At 33.9% G+C, this 15406-nt stretch overlaps 4 protein-coding genes across 5 annotated transcripts; 2 read left to right on the top strand and 2 right to left on the bottom strand.

Annotated features, from left to right (window-relative positions):
- Window positions 1-7: 7 nt before the first annotated feature.
- On the bottom strand, window positions 8-1083 carry LOC107060156 (uncharacterized). The gene is made up of 2 exons (XM_015307693.1): window positions 820-1083; window positions 8-297 (listed from the first exon to the last, which is right to left on the bottom strand). The coding sequence occupies exons 1-2, from the start codon at window positions 976-978 to the stop codon at window positions 64-66; spliced, it is 393 nt and encodes a 130-aa protein (XP_015163179.1). The 5' UTR covers window positions 979-1083; the 3' UTR covers window positions 8-63.
- Window positions 1084-3066: 1983 nt separating this feature from the next.
- Window positions 3067-4498, top strand: LOC107060153 (protein BREAKING OF ASYMMETRY IN THE STOMATAL LINEAGE). Its single transcript, XM_015307657.1, has 5 exons — window positions 3067-3243; window positions 3324-3658; window positions 3767-3886; window positions 4048-4211; window positions 4322-4498. Exons 1-5 carry the CDS (start codon window positions 3156-3158, stop codon window positions 4464-4466), a joined length of 852 nt encoding a protein of 283 aa, XP_015163143.1. The 5' UTR covers window positions 3067-3155; the 3' UTR covers window positions 4467-4498.
- A 168-nt stretch (window positions 4499-4666) lies between these two features.
- LOC102581510 (uncharacterized) lies at window positions 4667-9193 on the bottom strand. 2 transcript variants are annotated; one of them, XM_006345034.2, is made up of 5 exons: window positions 8889-9193; window positions 8636-8719; window positions 5785-6126; window positions 5171-5389; window positions 4667-5006 (listed from the first exon to the last, which is right to left on the bottom strand). In XM_006345034.2, the coding sequence occupies exons 1-5, from the start codon at window positions 9096-9098 to the stop codon at window positions 4836-4838; spliced, it is 1026 nt and encodes a 341-aa protein (XP_006345096.1). In that variant the 5' UTR covers window positions 9099-9193; the 3' UTR covers window positions 4667-4835. The 2 variants fall into 2 exon arrangements, with proteins under 2 accessions (XP_006345096.1, XP_006345097.1); XM_006345035.2 differs by having other exon boundaries at window positions 4667-4991.
- Window positions 9194-11684: 2491 nt separating this feature from the next.
- LOC102581174 (uncharacterized) lies at window positions 11685-14338 on the top strand. Its single transcript, XM_006345033.2, has 4 exons — window positions 11685-11765; window positions 13147-13521; window positions 13634-13941; window positions 14027-14338. The coding sequence occupies exons 2-4, from the start codon at window positions 13180-13182 to the stop codon at window positions 14136-14138; spliced, it is 762 nt and encodes a 253-aa protein (XP_006345095.2). The 5' UTR covers window positions 11685-11765; window positions 13147-13179; the 3' UTR covers window positions 14139-14338.
- Window positions 14339-15406: the final 1068 nt, after the last annotated feature.

Genomic DNA, 15406 nt, shown 5'->3' with positions numbered 1-15406 from the left:
CCTGATTCAAGAAAATAGCACAAAATATGAATATGAAAGGAGAAAAACAAATGAGGCAAGGTTTCAAGAAAGAGTGTCTGTTGTGTGGGGGTATACCATAACTTTCAAGAAAACAAAATACGAAAACACGCCTACATCATAGTTGACAGAAATCATCAACTGGGATAGATGAAGTTGCAGGTATCTCAGTTTTCTTGTTCTGTTTCTGTCTTTCTTTGTATAGGGAACAAGTACTAGAAATTCCCCACTCCCAACTGAATGGTCACTTATCCTACTCTCTAAACCCAATTTGACACCCTGATTTAAGAAAATACCACAAAATATGAATATGAAACGAGAAAAACAAACAAAACAAGGTTTCAAGAAAGAGTGCCTGTTGTGTGTGGGGTATAACCCAACTTTCAAGAAAACAAATACAAAAACACGCCTACATCATAGTTGACAGAAATCATCAACTGGGATAGATGAAGTTGCAGGTATCTCAGTTTTCTTGTTCTGTTTCTGTCTTTCTTTGTATAGGGAACAAGTACAAGAAATTCCCCACACCCAACTGAATGGTCATTCATCTTACTCTCTAAACTCAATTTGACACCCTGATTCAAGAAAATACCTCAATATGAATATGAAACTAGAAAAACAAACGAGACAAGGTTTCAAGAACAAGTGCCTGTTATTATGTGGGGTATAACCTAACTTTCAAGAAAAAAAATAGTAGTAAAACACGCCTACATCATTGTTGACAGAAATCATCAAGTAGCAACGCAAGATTCGTAAAATTTGTAGAATAAATGAAAGAGATGAAGAGGAGTAAGAAATTGCCTTGTGAAAGAGATGGAAATTTGGGGAAATTGAAGCCGGTGGGAATGTTTTCTTGAGGAGTTGCTTGAGTTCTTGAATGGTTTTGTTCGGCAAAATGGAGACAACTATGGATTCACCCGTTAAGCTACGCACTTCCATACTCGTCTCTGATTCTTCCATACTCCGGTGGTTCTCGTTGGATTTATAAGTCGGAGCAGAAAACCTAATGTTGGCGGGGAATTGCTGCTCACGTGCAAGTCCCGGCCTATGCACGTGATCTCATTATTTCCAGAACTATAAGAGTAGATGGAAGATGTTGTTTATAAAAATCAAATTTAATGAATTAAAGGGAATGTTTGGTACAAAGGAAAATATTTTTTTAGAAATATTCTTTTGAGAAATAAGTGGATTTCTTATTTATTTTCTGATATTTGTAAGTAAATAATAAAAAATATTATCACAATAATATTTATATGTAATCTAGCAAAAACATTACAGATATAGATTGAATATGAAGGGAGAGAGGTATGTAAAGATCAAGGGGTGGGTGTTGATGGCGTAGAGAGGATAATGAACTTCAAATGTTATTGTATGAAACTGATTTTTCTAGAAAGAAATTTTTTTTTATTTTTTTTTACCAAACATGAAATAATTTAAAAAATATTTTCATCCGTACAAAACACACCCTAATTAATGGAGAATTATTTTAATTTTTTGGAAATCTCAAAGCATCCTACAACATCTGTCACCGTCTCTACCCTTTGAGCTTTGGATTAGCAATTAGTGATAATTACTCATCATGCAATAACTCACACATCATACAAAAAAATGTAAATCACATTAAATAAACCCTATACACCTAACTCTTGGGTAAGTAGCACACAGAGGTCAAATTCGATTTCAGGTCTCCCACATGGGAGAGCCACCTCCCAATCACTTAATCATGCCCTCGCGGGTAAACGGAGAACTGTTATAAGTAGGGTTGTGTATCGGTCGGTTCAGTTCAGTTTTAAGTATTATCGGTTTGATTTATCAGTTTTCGGTTTTTAAATATGCTATCGATTTTTGGTGTTTAACAGTTCTGTTTTCGGTTTAACCAATAAGAAAATGTTTGCAAAACTAATATATGACTTGTCCAACAATTTGACGCGAAATAAAAAAGAGAGAAATCAAATAACTCATTGAGTGCAAATGTTCTGCTTAATGTAGTAATAGTATAGCAAATACTCACAATTCACAGCCCTAGTCATTGCATAACCCTTGTCATCGTCGTTGCAAACCCTAGCCGCCACCGTTCTTAGCTCTTTAGGTTTTGACGTTGTGAATCTAAAGACTAATTAAAGTAATACTAAAACCTAAAGGGTAAATGCAGAGATCAAAGTTAAGTAGTGTTAATTGTGTAGGGTCTTAAGCTATAGTCTAATATAATGATTATATTAATATTTTTTGTTTGATATTTATGTGTGATTAAAAATTAAAATAGTGAATTATTATATTCTTAATGGGTTATCGGTTAATCCAATAACTCAATAATAATAAACAATAACACTTTTTTCGGTTTGATTTTTGCACACCCCTAGTTATAAGGGTGATATGCTACAAAAGAATGACTATAAAATCTACGTAAATTATGCGGAACAATTATAAGATTAATAATGATACACAAAATGAATATTGAGCCGCTAAAGTTTAATATATCTACAAGATAAATGTACAAAAATCTGAACGTTAAGATAAATATATGGTCATATAAAATAGAAATTATTACATTCGCGAAAAAATTCAAATAAAAATAATTTGGTGTAAATTATATATACTTCCGGTATGAATAAATTGTTTACAAAGTAGACTTTACAGTCTTCCATGCATATACAATTTACACATTATGACCAAAAATAAAATTTTATAAATTTAGCAATGAACTTCATGAAAAAGAAAAATATAAGCACATACATGGTTTAAACTTTTGAAAGAAGTGAAACTCAACACCTTCACGAGAATATGGTGATCCTAAAACGACAGCACGTGTAGCATTAAAAGCACAACATTTTCTTTTCGTATTTGGATTATATTAAAAATAATCATAACATTAAAAGTGAGTGTTGAGAAGTTGCCATATATATCTCCACATTTTACTCTCAATAATAGCATGTTATAAGAAATTATAACCGTCATTATTATGGGATACTAGTAGTTGTATATACAACTGTAATTCTCATGCTTCCATCTCTTCCTCCTTTAATTCTTCTTTTCAAATTCAAAAAATCCCATAACTCCCTCTCCTTAACATTCTCCTTTTTGCTCACTCCAAGGAAAATAAATAAATCAAACTTCCCTTATTTGTTAATTGAATAAGAATGAGCAGTCCATACACAGTAACCAAGCTTGTTAGATGGCGAATTAGAGATTGGGTATCTTGTTTCTATGCTTGCAGGTTCCCTTTAGGTAATTTTATTTCTTATGCTCTGCACTAGTTTTTTTCTTCTGTTAGTACTATAATAATTGATCTATTAGTACATTTGTAGAGGAAGAATCGAATAAGTTTTGCGTAATGACGCCTCAGAAACCGAGTAGGAAAATGGTTTTCGATCCGATTGGTGATAATAGCAGGAAGAATAGAAAGAAGAAGTTGAATAAGAAAATGGAACAGAGGAAAAAGGAAATAGTGAAAGTTTCAGCAGAGAAAGGTGAAAAGGAGGGAGAAAATGACTCGAACTGGCCTCGATTCTCAGAAGAAGATTATATAGTGTTTTGCTTTGAAGACGATGGAGGAATACATATAGTGGAAGATAGAAAATCCGAGGTATTTCACCAGAAAATTGATCATGCTAACGTTACTTCAAAATCTGCTTGTAGGAAGGTAATGAATCTTCTTCAATTCACCTTTTTTCGCGTAATTTCCTGTGTGTAAATATATTAATACTCTCAATGTGATCAAAATATTTTTTGTTGGATTGTTGAAAAACAGCTTAAATATATAGAGAATGCACCAGAGTTCCTTCCTCAGAGTAAAAACGACACGATCAGTGTCGATGGAGAAAATAGCTTTGAATCAGCTGAAGAACAGATCCCCGTTATAGACGATAAGGTAAGTCCAATCTGAATGCACATTTTGGAGCATACATTAGGTGTTTAGTTGTGACAATTTGAGGGACTGTCTACGTATTTGACGCTTTTTGATCAACAATATTCTCACTTATCCTCTACTCCACCTTTTAGAATTCAGAAATTGTTACATGTGATTGGCAGGACGGGGGAAAAGGAATCGATGATATGGAAGATGAATGGCCACCGGCTGTTGTTAAGGAGATAAGTCACATAGGTGAGGTTAGTGATGGCAAAACAACTCCATCTGCGGAATCAAGTGATTCTAATTACTCCACTGGTAGCACGGGTTCCTTTGCCTTCCCTGTGTAAGTATAGCCATTTCTTCAAAATTCTGATACTCTCTTGTTTAACAAGTATCAATGTACTTTTGATTAATTTTAGCAGAATAAGTAACTGTATTTCACTAAAATTGCAGGTTGGGCTGGGAATTGATGGGCAGTCCAGCTCAAATGCCAAAACCTGAAGAAGATGATGAAGACGATGACGAAGAAGAAGGAGGCTCGCGTTTTGGGAAGCATATGGCTTGGTGTAGTGTGCGTCATCACTGTTGCAAATTTTGACATCTTGTTCTCCCCCTTTTCCCCATAGGACATGTTCTTACTGGATTCATCGAACTCTTTAAGAATATTTATATAGATCGTTCTTTCATTGATCAACATTTTTTTCCTTGTTTAGTATGTTTTACGTATTTCCAGCAACAACAAAATTGAGTAACGAGAAAGAGGACTGAAATGCATACACCAATATAGAAATGGGAAGGTCAACTATAAAAAGAAAAAAAGTGGCATTCAATAACACTGTTCAGAATACAGCACATTACTAACTAATTATACTTAAGAAATTTACTGTCACCGTTAATTATTTGAACAACATCATTTGCATAGTAATAATACAAACTATAGCAGACAATTTCCCAATTAGAATCCATGTTATGTTCTTATAACAAGTGACTGCAGATATAATCTTGCTTTGGCAGCTTCGGAAAAAGATGCTTCATCTTGATTTTCTTTAGCAGCAGCAATTGCTGCAATATAAGCTTCTCTTGCCAAATCTACTTCCTCCATTCCAATTTCATTTGGCTGATCCTGTACAAAACAAATCTGAGAATTACAATGCAACATAAGAAGCTGAAAAGACAAATATATCAAGTCCTTAATAGCATTGACCTACCCAGAAATTGGGCAAGATATGTACATAATAATTAGATATATAACAATGTTAGTATAACATTCAAGAAACCAGGTGAAGGTAATTGTTAGCTTACGTTTTCAATGTTCTTGTTGCATAAGTAAGGGATAACATCATAATCTTCAGCTAAAGTCCTAGAACCATTCTTTGTCAATTGTTGAACAAACTGCATGAACCATGCGATTTCTTGCCGCACCACATCTAAATCATCCTGTAGTTTCTCCACTTTCTTGCTGGAAGTCATAGCTTCCCATTCTAACTTCTCCACAGCTGCTTGCTTGTCAGCTAGCTTAACCTAAGAAGAGCAAAAAGGAAGACAACGAGTGGGGGTTCACCCATCAAATTATGGAGATGATGGACAACATCACGGAAAATCTGAGCACAATCTAGTAGGAGTCAGTCTAAAGGTGCAGTAATGTGAAAGTGAACACGTCAGGAAAGTTAACCATAAAGCATTGCTTGAAACTTCTAGTTGGCATCTGCTTCGATACTAAACAGAAAATTACGGATATTTAATCTCCATTTTCTTAGTCTGTCTAACACAGGACCAAAGTTGAGCTAATTGGCTAAAGAGTAACTGAGAGACATTTAACTGAAGCCACACAATGGCTTTCTAGAAAAACCTGCATCTTCCGCTTTTCTATTTTGTGGTTGGGGTTGGAGAGGGTGCAGGATGACATTAAATATTACCTTTGCATCTGATAGTTGCGCTTGAGTCAATTTGAGTAAAGAGTCCTTTTCTGCATATTCCTTCTTCATTTCATCTAGTCTAACATAAATAGAAGCCATTTCATTCTTTGAGATCTCAACTTCCTTCAAAAGTTCATCTTTCTCCGATAATTTCTTTTGCAAATCCTCCACTTGCCCCCTCAAAGCCATCAATTCTTCTCTATCTTTTTCTGACAAATATGATCTTGAGGAAGGCATTGAAATGTTATCAGAGCATCCATCTTGGTCACCACCAACATTTTTATTTTGGTCCCTATGCTTTTTTGTTGATTGAGCTGCATTTCTTCCTTTTGCTTCAGAAGTCTGCAGCAGTTGTCAACGTTAGCATATGTAATGGATCAAAACAAACCAATGCTAGTTTACATGCAATCAAGAGATAAGCAAGCAAACTTGCTTTGCATAACAACCTTACAAAGAAGAATATGCAAGCAATGAGAAGTTAATTCACATACACAACAAATCCAACTGCAATGCCTATAGGAGTATCATATTTGATCAATTTCAGCTGAAACAAAGCTGACTTCTTATTTATTGTAGCAAGTTGATGGGGATGGCTTGACCTACTAACCTGTGAGAAGAAATGGAGCTGGAGAAGGGAAAAGGTACATCAAAGGCATTTATAGAGTAAGATATTAAATCCTTTAGATGCAAACTCTACTTTAGTTTGTTTAGACTGCAAATTTGATTTGTGCTGGCGTGTATGAATCTGAAGGATGCCTGGCATTATTGTTCCACACAAATAGTAATTATCCACAAATGCGATGCAAGTGAAATATTCCAAGGTATATATTCATATTTTTCCATGCTCTGGTAACATTCACATTGCCATTGCAGTGGTAACTAGCATTTTGAACTTTGTTTTCCAGCCTCTAATTTCCCATCTTTTAACCATAGCCTAGTTTCATATCCCAAAAATGGATGACCACCAACAATATAATCATCCATTGTAGTAGTCAGGACAAGCTAAAAATCCGGCATAAATAAACAAACAAGACTTAAAGCATCTCCAAGACAACCACTTGAAAGATTAAACACCAATGATGAGTACAGGCAAATACCTGCAACGACAAACTGACTTCTATACATTATTAGTATAAAAAAGAACGCTCACACACTTAATCTGAAAACAAGCAGCCTACACAACTGTATAATAATTTACTTTCTTAGTCTTACAAAGATACTAGTTGCTAGAGCACCCAAGGGTGTGGCTTACGGGTCAATGAAGTGGGTTGAGAACTATGAGGTCTCATATCAAATGCCAAAGACAAAAATACTAGGTGATTTCTTTCCATTTGTTGAAGCCTTGGTGGATAGAGTTACCTAGTATTTGTTACTGGTGGAGGTGATAGGTATCTCGTAGAATTAGTCAAGGTGCCAGCAAGTTGGCTCGGACACTACAGTTATATATAAAAAAAAAACTAGTTGCTAGACAGAAGCAGCGTTTTACTTGCTACAGTTGCATATATATAAAAGAAAAGTGAGAAATGCAATTTTCAGAAGGATTGTAAGGAATTGCATAAGTAACATTCCGTTTCTGGTTACTTTATTGAACTTTCTATGATTTGCTTGACTGAGATGTTTTCTATCTCCCAACAGATCTCTCCGTCCAGATATATGACGAAGTAGATTTCAGATGAACACAAATTATTTTGTCAAAATACTAATCTTATGACTTCTAAAAACTGTATCAGATTTATGTTTCCTGGTTATATTGTTTGCAATTGACTGAGGTACTTAGGAAGAGATTCTTTTGCACTGATTGCAAAGTGGCAATAATGTAACATATCCAACATCTCTAGTACTTCATCTCTATCTTTCTTTCAGTTTGAGGGACCTCCCAACAAAAACACTTATTTCTCATCAAGTGGGAACATCCAAGCATGGGATTAGCCTTCAGTATCAGGGACAAAGCCAAAATTGGGATAGGTTAAGATCCAACAGTACTCCATGCCTGGCAAGTCTAGAAGTTCGGGTACCTCACTTGCTTACACAGAGACATACAAAAAGACAAAGAATGGACCCAAATAAAAGTTATTATGTTGAATGCAGAGACTGACTGTCAAGGAGTCCATCACAATGAGAAAGCAGGACACCATAATACAAAAGGTTCCATGTGTTCGAGAATAAATCTGGGTCTATATTCCTGTCAAGCTGGAAAATAGTTTGGAAAAAGTACTCTTGACAATATTTGAATAGACATTCAATCACTAGTTCAAGGAGATCTAAGTGAAAACTGGGTCTGAGAATTAAACCAAACTGAAATTATATTTTAGACAGCTTATTCATTTAAAGAAAACTGCATCCTACTTTAAACCTTGAAACTACTAAAAAGATGTCAGTAAAGTAAAGACAGTTCACATAGAATTTGAAGCATTCGCGGAAAAATGGATGAAGTACTTAGTATTATTTCCTTTTCTGGTATGACGCAATGATCAACCTGAAAATTGAGTTATGCATACAATATTTTTACTTAGTACTCCTATAAGCCATACAATTTGGAGTCCAAGGTAAGTCAAAATTCAGTCCACCGGGACTTACTTGGGTTATCTTAGATTTAATTCAACATGCTAAAGTCCCAAGCTACAAAAGGCTGCAATTTCTATAGCCTATGAAAAATGCTTCCAGGAAGGTAAAGCATTAATTAGCATAATGTTATAGAAAGAGTTTCCAGGGAACTTGGGTTTATTAATCGTTGCTTCTATCTATATACAAACATTAAAAATGTAACTGCAAGCAAGTTGAAATTAAATCATCATTTCTAGATTTCAGACTAAAAATATGCCCAATAGGGGAAAGTGGGAGAGGGAATTACCTTCTTGTAAAGAGACTCCCTTGAAGGCGTTTTAGTGTAGGTCATTGATCCCCTTCTAGTAAATGAAGACTTCGCCTTTCGATCCTGTAAAAATCACATGAATAAAATTCAAAATTCACACCCAGTTCAAGATCAAAGAACAACTCGGGTCAAGCAAAACTTTACTCATTCGGTAATTTTAGAAATTCAACATAATACACCAGATAACCGAACTGAAAAAAGCAGACCCAGAAAGAAAGAAAAAAAGGATTACAATGAGAGATTGAACAAGGGGGACGATCTGGACGAGGTCATTAAAGAGGGTACGGTCAACAGTTCCGGCAGCCGAATTAGAGAGAGAAGAATCAGTTCGCCGGAGAGTAGGAGAGCGGTCCTCGCCGGAAAGCCAAGACCTGGAGTCAGCTCCGGCACCGAAACCGCCATTGTTGTCCTGCAAATCTAGTAACTGCTGAGGCTCATACATTGTCGGATTTGTCGATTTCTGAGAATATTGAAATTTGAAATGCTTTTGGTTCTTCTTAGACTTTATTTATAAAAGGTAAATATACATTCGCTATTTTTTGGCTTTTCAAAAATAATTTCATTTCAATATGCTTTAAGGGACGTTACAACTAAAAAGAAAGGTTTAATTTACTAAAATACCCATCAATTTCTAGCTAATTACGGTTTAATCTTTCTATCCATTTGCCGGCCTGGGCCTTGAGAAAAAAATTGAAGAATCAGCATATTTTTGTAAATAGATATTGCAAAACATGTTGACATGTTGTTATTAATGAATTAAAAATTGAGAATTCGGAAATTAATAGGTAAATCATTACGAAAAAATCACAAATTCAATTGTGAAAGTGAAAGATTTTATTTTGAAGATCACCTGCTCAATCAACTCGATCATTCTTGTCAGTATTATTAATAATTTTATGTTAAGTACATAAGTAGGATAACTTTTCGAGGAAATTATTTAAGCTAAGTAACATTTCAGTGATTTATTCTCGACGGCTTGTTAATGTAGTAGGTTCTACTTGTACCTATCTTAGCTGCTACATTACTAGAAATTCCCAACTTTAGCTTTAATAAATATACTTGGAAGTCTATGATTGGGATAAAAAGTTGCTTGGTATAGGATGCAATTGTTGGTATAAGAAATGAAAGTGAGTTTTTTTTTCCGCTTGATGTCTGCTATCCACATTAGAGTCCGACTAATTCTGAATTCACGTTGAGAAGTCCCACATTGAGGGTAAAGCGCTCCCTAACAAAGGAAATTTTGTACTCAGGAGAACTCGAACTCGAACTCGAAATCTCTGATTAAAAATGAAGTTTCCACCACAAACTCTTATTGGTGAAAGTGAATTAAACTTGCATGAATAATAAAAAATGTAATATATATATATATATATATAAGAATATGAGTATGTAGATATTCATATTCTAAATTAATATTTCAGAACCAAAAGGTCAATCCTAAGACCGTGAGATCAAAATTCTAATTTCATCATAAAATCAACTTACTCATAGTTATTCGTCCTAAATCTCAAAAATCATCAAATTCGAACAACGGATAGATTTCTAAATCATCAAAGTATTATTCAATTATAGGGCTAAAATCCCAATTTGTCAATCAAATAGAAAAAGGTATAATCGCATACCCAACATTTTTACTAGAAATATGCTTCGAAATCGCCTCAATGGACTCCATAGATCCAAAATATTGAAAATTACTAAAATCCTGAAAATGTTAATTTTAATACACGGGTCTTCGCAATTGCGACCCCGCCTTTGCATTTGTTATCACACAAACTCAACAAAAACTTTTTCACTAAAAATATCATAATTTTCTATATGATATCTGAATTCCGTGATTCTTATTGTTATGATTCAAAAATCATGATACATATCTATCAATCAAGAAGCTCATTTGCTTTTTGTGATACCATTTATGCTCAAAATGACGGCTAAACATCAAATACGTTCGCAACACTATGGCTCTCGAACTCGAAACAACCATGTGGATCGTTAATTAACTTAGTTTGCATATCATTTTCTGAAGAAATTGTCCATCATGTCCATGATAATTAGTTAAATTAGTTCTGCCTTAAAATCAACCATAAGTTTATTTTTCTCAATTGCATACATGTAATATAACAATATCGAGTTAGACATCTGAAAAATAAAATATTACTTAAACGTAATTATATCACTAATGCAAAATATCTTTTATTATTAACTTAAATCTAAAGCAATCGCTCACTTCTTCCTAATTTATATCATTTTGAGACATCTCAAATATTTAATATACAATTTCAGTAATCATCTAATATGACATTATTCCTTCCTAGGGTGAAATACGTTTTCTTAGAAAAATGTGAACCGCCAAATTCTTCTATCTTTTCACTTCTTCACCTAGTTTATTGAGATTAATTAAAACATTGAAATATTGTGTACAATCTAATGCATTTTATATCATCAGTTTCTTACTTTTCAATCGAAGTTTCTTAAACATGAAATGGTCCTTAAAGATAAATAAAATTTGTGCTAAGCAAAATTTGACAATTCTTCGATAACACAGAAAATAATGACAAAACATGAAATTATTGAGCAGGTCTATATGTCTCAACGCCCGACCTTTCTTATATTTGTTCAATTCAAATGTCGAAATCAAGATACTCTATGTAAAGTTATAGCAATTATTTTACTAATAAAATGACCTAATTATCTTGTCCCTAGTACGCCGAACCAAATTAAGGACCCCTACAAACTATAATATCATATATTTTAGAGAATCAATTATGAAATGTCAATTCTATGATTAAAAAGGTTGCACTACTTCTAACTAACAAAAACTGCTATCGTCGGCTAATTAATTTAAGCATTCCCCACGCAAAGAATTGTCCAAAAGTGTAAGTGAAGGATTAATTTCTTATTGACACAAAAACTAAGAAAACTTAAAACGTAACCATTAATTTGATTTTAATAACAAATTGCATTAATTGTACTACCAAATAAGAGAGTATGGATTTCCCTATAAATCCACCCTTCTTTTTCCCTAATATATGAAATTGATATTAACAAACTGAATTTTTGGTACATGCATATGGCTTGTTTGCAGGTTACGATCAGTTGTTGATTTAAAAAGGTATTTTTCTTCATTTATTCAAATGTTCATTTTCCTTGTGTAAGTATTTATTTGTTGTTGTCATGAATATTTATTGTATTAGGAGATGTAGTTGTGAATAATCAACGATTGTTGAACAATAATTTCTGGGAAACTCCAGAAGTATATATATGCAACGCACCAAGGGTGTGACCTAAGGGTAGTGGATTGAGAACTATGATCGAGGTCTTACCTTCAAATCCTAGCAGAGACAAAAGAACGTTAGGTGATTTAACTTCTTTCTATTTTTCCTAATCTTAGTTGAGGTGTGCGTAAGCTGGTACGGACATCTGCAACTGCTACATGAGTATTTGATCATTGTGAGGTTTTCAATCTAAAATGTGTCTTTAATAAATGGCATAAAATAAGAAACAGTTGAGACCTTGTAATATAAGGATTAATTAAGGTCATCTACTCTGCCTTAGTAGTTGGTTCTCCACTTTCACTGGTTTGGTTTGTTGATTGGTATCATATTTTTCTACTTGTCCATGCTTTTCTTTTTGTAATCTTTATTACTTCCATTCTTGACTTCTTGGTGGTAGGAAATGTTTGAATTTATTTATGTGCAAATTATTTTTTTCCCATGAAGATGTATGTCACTTTCTGGTGATGTAGATATAGCATAAGCCCTCATGGTATGTCACCTATGATCTATGCAATAACATGGAATTTGTTTGTTAACTAGTATTCACCATTTCAAACAAAATCAAGACGAAGAAAAGAGGTCTTCTTTATTTTTCTTGATATTCTTAGCTGATTTTGACTCATTAGTATTCTCCTTTTAATCAACTCCTTGCTTCTTGTTGGCTGTTAATCTCTTAACTGAACTTCATATGACTATTAACCACACTTTTTCTTATTTACTTTATATATTTGCAATTTTCTCGAAGCTAATACTCAAATCGAACATTCATCTATCATCATGTAGACATATGCTGATGTTCCGTGACTCTGAAGTCAGATTTTAGCTTCTTTCCTTTTTAGTTTTTGATCTATAAGATGGATTCTCGGATGAGTGTAAGACTTCTGATCTTCCTGTAGACATATGCTGATGTTCCGTGATTTCCCAGTAAACGTTGCTTGTCATTATCATGTCCATCTCAGGAAAAGAAGATGACATATGAAGCAATAAAATTTGAACCTTTATGCCTAAAGTTATCTTGAAATATCACAAAAGAGTTGGTGACTTTCGCGTTATAATGAGCTCTTTTCTGTAATTTTAATTTGGTGTCATATGATGAGCTCAGTCTTCACTCAACTTATTCAATATGATTCAAGCTTTTCTTTATGTATGGTACTGTAGTTCTTTCATGTAATTAAATGCTGCTATGTTGGAACATGACAGTTCTTTTATCCACTGCAGAGAAAGAAAGATGCAATGTAAAATCTGAATTATATGGAGTGCAAACTACCCGAGTTAGTTGTTTTTCTTCAAGACAGAAACCATCAAGTTTTTAAGGACGTATGTATGGAAGGAGAACAATGTTCTTTGGAAAATTGTGAGTTGAACCACCATAATATTTATTACATGCTCAAGTATGAACTGGACAATAGTGCAGAATTAGAGAACAGAGTTTCTGAATCGTACGAGGGCATTGTTAAGCAGTTTGACGACTCTAAAAATCTGTTGATGGAAGGTAAATCGGATACTGAGATTGCTGATGCCATTTCCTATAGCCACGATGTTCCAAAACAGCCGAGTTTGGACAGAGAATTGGTTGATCAAAAAGAGAATCAGGTATTCTCTCTATACTTCAAAGTTCCTGAATCCTGATTTGTTCTGTTTCAGTTTTTTCTCTTTTTGGGTTTGATAGTGTCTCTACCCCATATGTACTTACTTTTTTTTATAGGATCAAGAGCTGAAACTAGTTTCGATGACGTCTAAGTTTGTCTCCAAAGAAGTATCTTGTAACAAAAGTAGTATATCAGATTCAATCTCTAGAGAAGCATCAGCACAAAATACAAAGGCTGAAAACAACACCAGCACTGAAAATGAAACGCCAAGAAGTTTAGCGTCATTGTTTGCAGATCAGAACACTGAAAAGTTTCCAGATCGTGAAGACATGAATCTTGTTGTCATAGCAACGAAGCAATGTCATGATAACATCTCTATTCGCTCGAGTAGCACCAACAGCACAAAATCTTTTGCCTTTCCTATGTAAGTAGTTTCAGCATGCTAAACTATTTCTAACACTTGACCTCAATCTCATATGTTTACCGAGGTTTAACTCTTTATCAAACAGACTAACCTCAGAGTGGCCCGGCAGCCCTGTCAAGATGGTGGCAGCCGATAAGAGAGAGTTTAAAAGGCGAAGTTGTCACTGGAAAACGTGCTTTGGTTGCTGCAAATTTTGATTTATTTACTTTTCGGAGTTGTCCATCATCTTCACTCTTCTTGGTATATAGACCATACATTATACATGTTGAAATATTATTGTGGACATTTAGCAATCAATTGTTATTTCATACAGAAAAGATGTTTAAAGCTCAAAGTAGCAGATCTCAAACTTTTTGAATGCTTAATCATAGTTATTGTGCAGATTAACCTCCATTGTTAATAAATCACTACACTGAAGATTCAGAATAGAAATAACTCAAAGTTTGTCCGGATTGTTCTTCTCTTATTAGAATATAAACTCATAATAGGCGCTTTTAACACGTCACATTTACAGGATTTTTCATAAGGTGTGTCTCACCATTTAAGTAAGTGAGCTAAAGAAAATGAGGCTGAGAACTTTGAGCATGAATTTGTGTTATTTACTGTTTTCACTTGCTTTAAAGCTTTGCTTATCCCAATTTGGTTTCATTTGTTCTCAAAATCTTTAATTAACAAAGAGAGAGTTTGGGAAAGAAGAAAGAAAACTTTGATTGTTTGGAATATGAGACCCAAATCAATCCACTTGATCATGAAATTAAATAGAGAAATTTTCATAAATAATAGGAGTAGTAGAATTTTGAAGCCTATTTTCATGCATTATGCATAGCGATATTTTTTAATATCTATCCAACGTAACAAGACTTTCCCCTATTACTGATGTGTGATATAGTTAGGGGCGGCAAATGGGTGGATTGGATCGGATTTTGATAGATTGAATATTGATTGAGTTAAAATGGATTGGATCACAATTCACCCATATAAAATATGGGTTTGATCAAATATGGTTTGGGTAAAATGATTGTAACCCACTTTAATCTTATAAAGCCAAAATATATTAAGTCAAAGCTTTTGTTAATACCTCAACCCCTACCACCCAACCCCTGTACCCCCACCAGCACCTCCCCCACCCCATTTTTTTTTGCCAACCCTACCCCTACCCATCCTATACCCCAACCCCCAATTTTTATTTTTATTTTCAAAAACAAATAGTGCAATTAGGGATTTTTATGATAAGTGAGTGATATATAGGTATATATGGATTCTCATGTTTACCCATTTTGTCCATATTTGTATGAGCTTAAATAGGTTGAAGTTCATATTTAACTTTTTAAGAAAATATGAGTGATCCATTTAATTTACTATGAAAAAATGGATCAATTTCACTTATATGGACTGAAATTGTCACCCTTAGATATAGTGTATATATATCCTCAGCGGGGTTTTATTTATGATATAGATATCATGA

This window comes from Solanum tuberosum, unplaced genomic scaffold (genome assembly GCF_000226075.1).
Source record: "Solanum tuberosum cultivar DM 1-3 516 R44 unplaced genomic scaffold, SolTub_3.0 scf00062, whole genome shotgun sequence".
Lineage (NCBI taxonomy): Eukaryota > Viridiplantae > Streptophyta > Magnoliopsida > Solanales > Solanaceae > Solanum > Solanum tuberosum.
Note: the sequence above shows the minus strand (reverse complement) of the source record. Positions and strands in the feature narration are given on the sequence as shown.